At 36.2% G+C, this 12,954-nt stretch overlaps 2 protein-coding genes across 2 annotated transcripts in view; one reads left to right on the top strand and one right to left on the bottom strand.

Moving 5' to 3' along the window:
• The window catches only part of LOC142334496 (uncharacterized), a 67,441-nt gene that overhangs the window by 35,791 nt on the left and 18,696 nt on the right, over positions 1-12,954 (top strand). Inside the window, exons 4-7 of the mRNA XM_075382617.1 lie at positions 11,510-11,563; positions 11,828-11,844; positions 12,209-12,262; positions 12,477-12,518. Of these exons, the coding sequence (XP_075238732.1) occupies positions 11,510-11,563; positions 11,828-11,844; positions 12,209-12,262; positions 12,477-12,518 (167 nt within the window). The remainder of the gene's footprint in view (positions 1-11,509; positions 11,564-11,827; positions 11,845-12,208; positions 12,263-12,476; positions 12,519-12,954) is intronic.
• LOC142346011 (tetraspanin-18-like) lies at positions 3,953-9,814 on the bottom strand. The gene is made up of 5 exons (XM_075398493.1): positions 9,242-9,814; positions 6,951-7,124; positions 6,430-6,551; positions 4,711-4,800; positions 3,953-4,253 (listed from the first exon to the last, which is right to left on the bottom strand). Exons 1-5 carry the CDS (start codon positions 9,552-9,554, stop codon positions 4,092-4,094), a joined length of 861 nt encoding a protein of 286 aa, XP_075254608.1. The 5' UTR covers positions 9,555-9,814; the 3' UTR covers positions 3,953-4,091.

Below are 12,954 nucleotides of genomic sequence, written 5' to 3'. Positions count from 1 at the left end.
TGTCCATTATTCACAAAACTTGAAACCTGAATAACTCCCTGAGAAGATAAAATCGAAAAAATGTTATAATTCATATTCTAGGATGTACGTGCTTTCTAATGATACCACTCACAAATCTCTACGGTGAATATATCGATCGGCTAAAATTGACTGAACAAAAAAAACCCTTTCAGTATATTTCCTCCCTCCCCCCTAAAGTGGGTGTCGGAACAATGAATGGATATTAAATCAGGGTAAAGATATAAGAAATTTTTTTCAACAGTGTAGGTGTTAGGTGTACATGAACACCAATCGGATGAAGGGTTTTGTCTCTTCTTCGATATAAATTGACTAAAATGGCGCTATATGAAATATTGCGTCAAGAAAAAAATACTCGATGACAAAATAAACAATTTGCCAAAATTAGCATAACATGTAAAAATATATTCAAAACAAGGCGGCTCGGTAATGTGCAATGGCACATAAGGTTCCGACCCCGCCCATCCACAATTTTGGCATAATTGTCTACCAAATGAGAACAGATAGAAAAACCCAAAAATTATTTTTTGCGAATCCCAAAAAAGCCCAAGTCTTTTTCAAAAAATTCTGTATGAACGATAAGATAACCTCCAAAACAAATAACTCAGTGGACTAAAAATTGATGCATTAGATTGCTGTAATATGTCAATATTAAGAAAGCGGGTCCAAACGAACAGCAAAATCGAACAACAACAACAACAAACATTAATTACATCAAAAAATTTATGTCCCTCTTAAAAACTAAATTTAATAACAAAGTCAACATACCGTCATATAAACCTGAAACTAAACAAATATAACTTATAAATCACCAGAAAACATATGCGACCAGTCCATAAAAAGGTTTGGTAACAATTATACAAAAAAGAACAAAAACAGAAAAGTAAAAAAAATTAACTTATTTTTTTGAAACAATTAACTTCAAAGTAATAAATACCATTAGGAATAAATTAAAATTACCACAAATTTGCGATTACCACTGCTTCTATGGAAGGGCATTAGGACCTGACCTTATTCATTTTTTAGAGCGGCTAAAAAGAACAACAAAGAACAAACAAAATTTCAATTGAAACTTGCCAGAAAACGCTGTCAAAACCGTCAAGCCAAATTTTGGAACTCAAAATATATTTGATTGCGCCTTCTTCAAACAGCTATAATGTAGTACGTGGCCATTCATTAGTAAGACTAGGTAACAAGTAGACAAAAAAGCGAAGTGCTAAATTATGTAATACTTTTAATTTTTTTTTCGAAACAAAATTACATTCAATGTCATGAAAGGCATTAATTACAAAAAGAGCTATTTAAATATCGTCGTTTTTTCATGAAAAAGAAACCCTCGAGACCTGTAATTATCCAGAATATTTCTTGCATCTACAAAAAGAACGTCAAATATGACAAAAATCAAATTAATTTAATTTTTTTTTGTGAAAAAGCGGTGTCGAAGCCAGTAAGGTCATAACAAAATCTTTAAAAAAAAGATTTTGGGACACCAAACCTTTTTATTCCCTTGACACCCATAATGTCATATTTGAACTGTAATCAACTAACGAGATTAGGTAACAAAAAGAAACATAAAAAGAACAAAATTGCGAAGTTAAAAAAGTTTTTTTTTAATTTTGGAAAACGATGGGTTTGAAAGTAATAAAAGCCATCAGCTATCTGCTAATATCAGAATATCGGTTTTTCTATTCTTCCATGAAAAGCCAATGAAAGCTCTCACTATACAGGAAATTTCATACGACCGAAACGACAAAGTATAAATGACAGTTAAGACAAAATTAAAAAATTCAATTGATTTCTTCAAGAAAGAGGCGTCGAGGCCATTAAAACGACGATTTACATCTTTCAGGATTTTAATATGTTCAATTGTGCTTTAATTTGAATGCTAATAAGGAGACATGAGAACTGTCAATAATGTGATAATGTGACAAAATTAGAAAACGTGAAAAACTGGCAAATATCAAAACAAACAAAAATCTAAAATCTTGTAGTATCAAAGCCAGAAAACAATAATTTCAGGCTTTAAACTGCAACCGAGAATAAATGTTAACTCAGTAGAAAGAAGAAGCAGTCTTTTTTTGCTGACACTAAGCTGGAAGTTGAACAAATTAAGAAAAAAATAGAGGAAAAGTTAATTAAGCCATTATTTATTGAAAAGTCAATTATTTTTAAAAAAGAAACGACCATAAACTTTCAATTAAAAAACTAAATGCATTAGCCTGGAGCTGTTTAGCAAGCGAATTGGTTGGACCTATCACTCCTGAGCTTTGATTTGATATGTTCTATTCTTTATTATTAAAAAAAAGTCTTTTTTTTTTAAAAAAAAAGACCGACTGATTACAACCCGACTTTTTTGGATTGTAACAGTCCAAGATTGGCCCAAAACTACCCCTGTTAATACTTATTGTCCGTTCAGAACAATTGATTTTTCGAATGTTGTAGATATAGATAATTTCTGAGTTGAAACTCAAAATAAATTTTGCATTTTTGATAATCAACGAGTAAAGTTAGCAAAAAACGGCAAAGTTTTAACTACAAGGCACTCTCTGCGGACTCTGAAGTAGAAATAGCCCCCCTCTGAGTCTACAAAGATTGTATGAGTGTTGTTTGGGTGTGTACTGTAGGCAAATTTAATCAAAGTGGACTAAAGTAGCTTATTTCGTGCTGTTGTTGATGAAAAAGGCTAAATTTTGAAATGTTTATCCAGATTTTTTGACCAAAAAATTAAATCAAAACAATCAAAAATGCTTGTTCGTCTTCAAAAATAAAATCAACGACACTATTCTTAAAAATTATAACAAATTTTAGCAAAATTGACGAAAATTTAGGCAAAAATTCCGGAAAATGTGAATAAAAACAACGTGAATTCACTCTTCTTTTCTCAGAAGTTTAAGCCTCGATAACTCCCTGTAGAAAACGAAAATTAAAAAAATCTTTTTAATTCCATATTCTACGCTGGACGAGCTTTCTAATGATTCCAGTCTCAACTCTCTACGATGAATATATCGAGCGGCGAAAATTCACGGAACAAAAAAAAAACCAGTTGAGTATATAGTTCCTCCCCCCTCAAGAGAGTCGGAACAATTAATTAGCATAATTATACGTATGAGAGAGTTTTAATACATTGATTTTTAGCAACCGCCACGAATAAGCCTAAGTGAACCACTAGAGTTGATATGAAACTATCGCTATTGAAAATGACGTGACATAAACCATGCAAGTATGACAAAGAAGACACTTGTCATACAAAAGCCTTTTTGTAATCTTTCAAATGATTAATAAAGACAAAAGAAGGGAACCAATAGGGTTTTATTGCATTGGGTATTTTGCCATATTGGGTAATTTGCAATTGAGTTAGATGTGATAACCATAAAACATTCGAAGTCTCTTGCTTCGAACAATTTTATTCGAAAACGCTCTCAAAGCTATATGTGCCTTCAACATGTCAGATTGTTTCAGGTAACATCGAAAACAATATTAAAATAAACAATTTCATTAATCTATCAAGGATTATTTTGTTTTTGCGATGCATATATACCGACATATAAAAAGATGCATGTATACCCAGGTTGAGGTTCAGACCCAAATTGGTTTATGATCAGACCCAGTCGAGTGCACACCCGTGTGTTCCCAGACCGAATTTACAGGGTCTGGACGGAAGTTCGGGCGCACTACAGTCTGGAGCATGGTCTGGAGATGAACTGATCAGAGGTCAATTTGGTCTGAAAAGTCTGGTCATAGGCCAATTCGAGCACATTTGGGTCTGATCAGAGGCGACTTCGAGCGCACTTGCGTCTGAGAATGGGTCTGATCATAGTCTGATTAAGATTTGGACAATGGTCTGAATTTGAGTCTGGACCATGGTCTGGAGATGGTCTGATCAGAGACTCAATCAGTCTGGAAAGTCTGATCAGAGGTTATTTGGGTCTGAAAAGTCTGATCAGAGATAATTTGGATCTGGAAAGTCTGATCAGAAGAAAATTTGAGTCTGGACCTCAACCTGGGTACATATCGAGTTTGTGAACTTTATCATGGTTTCGAATCTGTTAAATATAAATTTATATCTAAATAGCCTATTTCTCGTTGTTGTCGTCTGGGGATCTCTTTGAGAATGAGAATGAGTTTTTGGCTTGTGCTTTAGTGGATATTTGACAGGAGAGGTAAATGAGAAGTAGCTGAATGGAGAGTAAGGCCACAATGCCTGCACCCACGTAGAACCCATAGTCAGACAGCAGCTGCAAAAAGAAATATATTTCAATCAACTTTTTCAGTGGAAAAAACTGATCAAAATTCTATCACTTATTGAAGGAATGAAAATGTTTCATTACAGAATCCTGTTTAAACTATCAAAGAAGCGATCTCATACTTTTTCACGATCATTCACGGTCATTCAGTCATCATTTCACGATCATTCAACATTCATTTCAACTCAATACTTTTAATGGTTTTCGAAATCCAAGTTTTAACTCCTCAAAGCGTTTCCACGTTGTCACCGAACTCTTTTTCTCTTCTAATAGACATTTTTTCAATGTGCAAACAGCCGCTCGGTATATTTGTGCTCCCCGCTCATTGCGTAAGACAAATAAATTTGTTGCAGAATGAAAACTTTCCCCACTCATTGTGTGACAAGTGACCTTTGTGAATAATATTTAGTTAGACTGGAACATTGATAATACTGCTGGTATTACTAACCTCATCCACTGTAGAGTAGCATCCCTTGGAGTGTAAACCAGGGGTCCCGGTGTCATAGCAATTCTCCAAATCAGTGTCCGATGGAGGCACCTTCAAATAAAGGAAATACTTCGGAAATTTTGAGGCCCACTTTGAATTTTCTACGTTGAATACACCCAGGGTTTCCTACGATTGAAACCTTGCATACCAAAGATTCCCCACGTTTGTAAAACGAACGAACCGAGTTTCTATCTAACTCAAAACACATGTCAACAATTTTCTACATCTATAAAGTGGTCGTTTCATAAGCCGAAAAAAAACTACCTTTGTAATTTTGATTTTGTAAAAATCGAAATTCTTAAAAAAATATTTTGCTTGATTTTTTTTGCGTTTGAACGTTTTGAAGTCGCACTTCAACAGAGCTATATTATTATGTTCTCTCACTAGCTAAGTTCAATTTGTTTCCTTTGCTGCGTGAGGATGAGCTCCCACGTAACTTATCCGCTAAGCCCGACTAATTATGGCTGAATTGATGCCAGCAAGCCATAGTCACCATGAAAAAAGCTGAAGGAAAAAAAGGTCTGAAATATGGGGAATAATTAAAAAAAGAAAAAGACGGCTGAGAACAGGCCGCTGTGGCCTAATGCTGTCCCGGAAGTTTGTGGCAGAGCAAATCAGCGCTTAATCAGTCTAGAAGAATTCTGTTTTTTGGGGATGACACCAGTACTCTGGTCACGTCACAATTTACACTGGCTGGTCTTCAATTTTGATTAAAAAACTTAATGCATGAAAAATAATATGTTTAGTTTAACTCCCGTCAACAAGGTTTGCTTTATAAGCAATTCGAACTTGCGCTTGGGTACTTGTTACATTTATTTGTGTAGCGAGTCGTAACCAAAAGGCTAAATGGGCTTCTGGTAATTGCTTACAACCTATCTTAGGTACAAACACTGTGTACACTACTATAGTATTAACCAGTTTCAGGCTACAAAAGTATGACATTATACTGCTCAGACTTAATTTTGAACGTTGAGTAATGTTCAGACCATACGGTTCAAATTTAGCCTGAGCGAACCCTGAGATATTCTGGAGATGCAATGTTTCAGAACTGAATTAAGTTTTTAATCTTGCAATGTGTTGGTTCAGCGCTGAAATGCTCGGAGACTCAAATCCGGTGTTACACTATGATTTCTCAGAAATAACGATTATAATTAATTAATAATGTTTTTGTTTTTATTTGATGCGGATCTCGAATTCATGTAATATGAAAGTGTTGGACGAAGAAGCATGCGCACTTACGGTGTTATAAGCATAAGCAAAGAATAGAAGAGCCCTCAGTTTTCATCTGCCAAAAAACAGTCTAATAACAAAAAGATTCTTACTTTTACGATTTGACAACAGCTAGGCCCAATTTCTGATGTTAAATTTGTCAGGCGAATAAAAGTGTAAATAGAGTCAGTTTTAGTTAGTCAAAAATTTAAAAGAGTATTTGAGGTTTAAAACAATTCTAGTATGAGCTTGTGGAGTCAAACAAAAGTCCAGCATGATATCTTGCTTTGAGGAGCGTGACATAATTCGAGCCAAGAGAAACTCGAAATTATTGTCCAAAGTTTTTTTCAACACTGATTCGGTTCAAGTATGGTCTTTTCATAAGTAGAGGTCTCTACTAGAGTAATACTGGTTGCGATGAAAATAAAACATCTTTATTTGATTATACAATGTAATACAATGATGACTAACATATCCATCTTTGATATTTTTGAGACTGGGTTCATTCTCAATGGTGCAACAGGTGTAGGGATATGGCTGAGTGTATCCTCCGATTGAGGGATCCGCTTCCTTCCAACTTGTCACGTCCCAGTCTAAACTCATCATTTTTACGTCCATAATCGAGATATTGTCTTACAAATACATATCGCCCTCTGCCAAAATTATCCATAAAAATTCTGGAATTTGTTCTGAGCTGTTTTTTTATGAAAGAGTGGGATTGTTTTGTATGTATAAGTGGGGCTGCAATTGGAGGAATTTCTAAAAACTCCTTCCTTTTCTGCCCCCCCCCCCCCCCCTCTTATATAATTTTATCCAATCCGAATAAATACCCCGCCCCTCCTTTCGACCAAAATGAGAGGATTGAGAGGGCATTCGACCTAGATATAATAGTTTGCTACATGTTATTTAGTGTTATAATGTACGTAAAAGAAAGTAATTAATCATATGCATCCTAACTTTTTTCGAGCTCCTCGAGTGTATTTGTTTGGTACCTTCATGTGAGTCGATTCCACAGCAGTCGAACTTGAGTTGTAGGAAGTTCCAGGCGATGGAGTCTGCAGTGGTTGAGTTCTCTCCCACGTAGTGGTCCATTGAACTTGCCATCTCCTGCTTCAGAAAAGTGTCCACTTCACTGCTGTATGCAAAGTAGTAGCACGCAGCCGCGACTGAAACACAAATGCTTTTTTTCATACATATATATTCAGAACAATCCACTGAAATTGGAAATAGAAAATCGTACCCAAGTTTAAGCGCATTTCCAAAGCCTTATTAGAAGTTTTTCTTTGCTTAAAAAGAAAGGAACCGAAATCAAATTTACTGGATGTTTTCTACATGAAGGAAACATCCGGTACATTCAGTTTCTCCGGTTCCTTATTTTTAAGCACAAGAAAACGTCTAATAATGCGTCTGAAGTGCGCTCTTTTGAATCCGACCTTGCTACAATTTTCGAGCAAACTTGTTTTTTAGTCTCATCGGTTAGGTTTTTGCCTTGAAATCACTTTTAATTGTTTTGCATGATCATTAGAGTCAAGCAAGAGTCTAGCTTAAAAAGTGGTTACGGGTGACAAGTAGAATATTCGTTCTATTTCGGTTACTGCTGCTTAATAAGTACCCAATTTTTTACCATGTGCTTTGCATATCCCTTGCGTGACCTTACATCGGAGCACACTTTTTCGTTTTTGCTTTGTCGTGTACCAAAATGCACGGTACGTGTAGTATAGATGTTCCCGTACCGAACTGTACTATGAGTACTAGGCAAGTCTAAATCCAATGCTTATTTCGTTTTTAAGTACTGGGTGAGTCTTAAAGCAAGTCTTACAAGTCTGACAAGTCTTGGCCAAGACTTGGGTAACATTTGCAAGTTGATTCCAAATTGAAAACCAACTTTTCAAAAAAAAATGAGTGAAAAATTTTGAATTGCAAAAAGTTTCACAACGTGCCACTATTTTTTCTTTAATTTTTGGCTACTTTCTTGGGGTGTTATAAAGTGACACCGGGGGCATACGAAACTGTATGTTAGCATCCCGGGGATCTTTTTAGCAGAAATTGAAAGTATCTCCGGTGTTATGGGCCGTTTTCAGCCCCAAAAATAGCCCAAAATTTTGTACTTTTCAGATAAACTAAATGTCGAACGTTTCCAACCGAAGCAAAATGTTTAAAAGAGGTGCAACTGTGAGGGTCCTCATGCCTGCCATGACATGGAGTTAGATGTGCCAAGTCTCGGCCAAGACTTTGCACGTCTAAATTCAAGTCTTGGCCCAGACAGGGCACACCTAACTCCATGTCATGGCAGGCATGAGGACCCTCACTATTGCACCCCTTTTTAACATTTTACTTCGGTTGGAAACGTTTGACATTTGGTTCTAATCCAAGTCTTGGCCAAGACTTGGATTAGAACTTGCCAACTCTTGGCCAAGACTTGGATTAGTACTTGCCAAGTCTTGGCCAAGACTTGGATTAGAACTTGCCAAGTCTTGGCCAAGACTTGGATTAGTACTTGCCAAGTCTTGGCCAAGACTTGGATTAGAACTTGCTAAGTCTTGGCCAAGACTTGGATTAGTACTTGCCAAGTCTTGGCCAAGACTTGGATTAGAACTTGCCAAGTCTTGGCCAAGACTTGGATTAAGACTTGCCTAGTCCTGGCCAAAACTTACATTTAGACCTGCTGATCTTGGCCAAGACTTGGCAATTCTTAATCCAAGTCTTGACCAAGACAAGCAGTACTGATTCAGAGCTTTAATTATAACATATTTAAGACTTGTCAGACTTGGCAAAGACTTGGCAATTCATAATCCAAGTCTTGGCCAAGTCTGACAAGTCTAAAAGGTGTTGTGATCATAGCTTAATCATTACTGATACCTAGGCTTGCCATTAGACTTGCTCAATACTGATATTGACTTGGCGTTAAGTACGGGTTATGTTAAGTTACGGTTTCTTAGCTAAAAAAAAACAAAAAACTAGTGTTCCTCAGGTGCAGGTAGAAAATTGTGGTCTTTGCAAATTTTGCTATCCAATAATTGTCAGCTCAAACCACTTTTTTCGTTAGACGTCAATACGGTAAGAAACCATGCAAAGCCATAGATTTATGTACGATTTATGTGGTAATCCCGGGCTGTAATGATTGTAAGTGAGTCAAAATCTATAGATTTCTAATGAGTTACGTCTGTACGGGTATTTTCTAACACTGTTACGGTCAATCGGATCTTGTTATGCGATTTTGAAGAAGTGCGCAGCCGCGTGAACACACACAATAACTAAAACTTTTTAAAATTTAAATACTAACACTCGACCATTGTCAAAATAGTCAGAATGAAGGCAAACAATTTGAGCAGGCATCCACTTTGCCTAATAGAGCCACATATACCCAACAGTGCCGTAAACAACAACACGCCAAGGGTCGCCATCGCAAATATTCCCAAAGATGAGACAGTTTGTGAATTGATAATAGCTGATAAGTCGTCTACATTGTAAGCGAATAAAAGGATACAAATAAGAACAACTACTCCCACAGTTATCACAATTACAATTGCCGAAAAAATTATTATTATAAATCTGGCTAGACCCAGACTTTTTCCGGACAAGTTGGTCAGATCCATTCTTTCCCAGAAATCAATTTGTAATGTTATTTTAGATCAAAATTATCAAAAATTGGTATCGCTTAGAATCGGCGTTTGCGTTTACTACATTGCGTTGTGGTACTTTTCCTCCACCATTTTTTCATTGGCAAAAAGCGTATGTGAATAGAAATGAAAGCTAAAAATATGTTTGTTTGAATTGGCATAAATACCGATATGTACGTTTTAGGCATATACGACGTTGTAAGAGGAAAAGCTTGTTGCTATGCTGAAAAGCAGCGGATTATAATAAGAAAGAAAAACAGAGGGAAATAGTGCGTATGTGTTTCCCTGTATCGATGGTTTATTTTTTTCCTACAGAGAAAAAAGGACAAGGGAAACCGTTCATTTTTTATTAAACTTTCCTAGAGATGAAGTTTAAAATTTTTTGTTCTTCAGCATGCGCAACAAATATTCGAAAACTCTATCTAACGCTCAAAATGACCTATGCTACCATTACATCATAGCAACATCATAGTAAAACCGTACTGAATCGTAATGTTTCAAAAAGTAATAACTACAAAGTATGTTTAGACTGCACTTCTGTCCTGAAATTACTCTATACAGTCGACAAATGTTGATGTACAGAATCAAATCATGCTCGGTAGTTAAATGATAACATGAAACGAAAACTGAAACTCGGGATTCAGCATATAATAGTTGCTAAGACAGTTTAGATTTTTTTCGTTTGGGCTCCCAGCTAAGCGCATAATAGTTGCACCCCAATCGGGCTTGCCATATTTTTACTTACTGTTTTCCTATGTAATGGCACCTGCTCTCTAATTGGGAGGTGCATAACGTTCTGGGGGAAGGGGCATAGAGGCAACTCGGGTCGAGACGGAAGTGACCTCTCATCAGACCCAAGTCAAACGCACACAGTGTGATTCCAGAAAAAATAACAGAGTCTGGGAATTGGTTTGATTGCACAAAAGTCTAGATAATGGCCTGATCTTGGTCTGGTTAGAGGTCACTTCTGTCAGGGATTGTCTGATCAGATGCGGTTTCAAGCGCATATTGGTCAGATTCTGATCAGAAAAAAAATGGGTGTGATCAGAAAGCATCTCGAGCGCAATTTTCTTACTGAGAGTTGCCTCTGACGAGAAGGAACAATTAAGCATTTATCCGATCTAGAGACTCATCCAGCGTCCGATGATATTGATTAAAACCAAGGGTTCCACCTAATAGCAATTTAAATTTGATAAATAAAATATTTTAAATTTGATATTTTAAATTTGATAAATAAAATATTTTAATAATTTTGTGTAACTGTTGATCAAAAAGTTTTTCATGGAAAGCTGTCTAAATTTATCTATTGATTCAAGAACATGCGCGAATGGCATACATAATTGGCTTTCCAACACTGGTTTTTTTGTTAGCAGTACTCTTAAAATTAGTTTTTCCTTTAGTTGAATACATTAGAGCAAATATCATTTTGTAAGAGAAAAATATATAATGGCAATGATAAGAGATTTGTGCATGATCCCTGTTCAGACAGAATTCGAGCGCACTTGAGTCTGATCAGGGGCAATTTCCAGCGCACTTGATTCTGACCAGAGGTGGATTCAAGCGAACACTAGTATGCTTAGAGGAGGATTCTAGCAGACGCAATCTGAAAAAATGTCTAATTTTGGTCTGGTCAGTGATCCCTTCTGTCTAGGAAGGTATCAGAGACAGCGACGAGTGCAGTTCGAGCGCACTCGAGGTTTTGGTTGAACGTCAGTCTGATCAGAGGTTAAGTCGGTCTGGTTAAAGATTACTTTGCCCTGGAGCGATCTGGTTAGAGGTCAATTCAACCTGTGAAAAGATCTCACAGTTTTGTAAGCATTTGTTAAGTCCTAAGCATTAATGTTTGACAGTAGAAAAACGTTTGCTCGTTGTGGCTGATTTTTGCGGAACCTTTGATTCTAAATGAATTCACTTTCCTATTGCTGTTTCAGACTTACGAGGACCCCCAGGACGGGATGGAGAACCCGGACCACCTGGGCCAAGAGGTCAGTGGATGCAGCTTAGGAAACTCTATTATACATTCACGATAGGCGTTTTTCAGTCACTAAAATAATCGGAACATCTGTTTCTTTGTCGTTAAAAATAGAAATCGATATAGCGTCAATTTTATAACCTTAAGATTAGTTGATAAGGTGTGCTGAAGTTGTTTCTGTTATTGTGCCTCATCTGAAAATCTCATATTTCCTCTTCTCTATGGCATTTGATGTAAATTTTTGTTTATCTATATTCAATATAAATTTCTGTTTCAGGCGACACTGGTCCGCAAGTGAGTAGACCCTGTTTACAATCAAACGTATTCCCCTCTTCCATATAATATGCATTGCAAATAAGACTTTATAGATTATTTGTAGTGTGAAATTCTTTTCGTTCTTACATCGTGACATAGTGATGTAGCTCGAGAGCATTTGGGCAAAACTAAAGCTGCTGAAAGTATTAGCTTAGCTTAGCTTAACGAAGCATTAGCTTTGAATGTTTCAGGGTTACATCACACATAACCATATATACGCATTAAATTAATTTTTTTGAACACGCTCGTGACCTTCAAAGCTACATCAATTTACAAGTCATCAACTTTATACAAACAGATTTATACTCTAAATGATCGCATCTTTTTGTGATTACTTTTTTAGGGACCGCGAGGGTTCCCCGGAGTTCGAGGAGAGAAAGGAGAACCCGGTGAAAAGGTAACATAAAATGTATCTAATTTCTACTAAATAGCACAGAACACCTAGAAAGTAGCTCTCAATGATTTAGAGACCAAAAAATATAGAGCGCGTTTCTCACTCGCTTTCTTTAGATTCATAAGCACAGTCACTTGCTAATATGTTATTGTTAGTAGAATATTTTAAGATAGGTTATTAACAAGTTATAGTCCATGTTTGTTTTGTTTGTTTACAGGGAAGCGCAGGCGAAATTGTTGTGTTAGATTCCAAGATACCGGTAAGTCTTAGCTTATTCTATAATCCAAATATGACTTAAGCAGTATGTTATGCACTAATTCCTATCTCTGCAGAAATCCCTAAAATTGATTAAACAAGACGGCTGCGAGAGTCTGTGTGTGGAACAGGAATTTCCAACATCAGGAATGAACTTGTTATTGAACTGAGTCAATTATTGAAGAGATAGACATGACATGAAACCACCCATTGGGCAAAATAAACAAAATTCAATACTTGTTTCATTCTCGTTTCATTTCCTATTTAAAAAATCATGAATCTAATAAAAAGGGGTCATTACTGCTAGCAACCAATTATGTACTTTCAAAGAAAAAATTTATCCGCTAGAGGCGTCGAGTTCAGTGTTTTCAATCACTTGCATTCTTTTCAAGACTTTGTTTGTTTATTTTTACCATTCAATTTGCCAGCATTCAATTTTC

This window comes from Convolutriloba macropyga, chromosome 1 (genome assembly GCF_964194025.1).
Source record: "Convolutriloba macropyga chromosome 1, txConMacr16.3, whole genome shotgun sequence".
Classification (NCBI taxonomy): domain Eukaryota; kingdom Metazoa; phylum Xenacoelomorpha; order Acoela; family Convolutidae; genus Convolutriloba; species Convolutriloba macropyga.
This window is presented reverse-complemented; position numbering and strand designations above follow the sequence as displayed.

Excerpts from the sequence above, each read along its gene's own strand:
- LOC142346011 (XM_075398493.1), bottom strand. The coding sequence starts at position 9,554 with ATGGATCTGACCAACTTGTCCGGAAAAAGTCTGGGTCTAGCCAGATTT. Across the intron at positions 4,801-6,429 it reads AAAATATCAAAGATGGATAT|GTGCCTCCATCGGACACTGA; the intron begins GTTAGTCATCAT and ends CTTTATTTGAAG. Across the intron at positions 4,254-4,710 it reads GCTACTCTACAGTGGATGAG|CTGCTGTCTGACTATGGGTT; the intron begins GTTAGTAATACC and ends TTCTTTTTGCAG.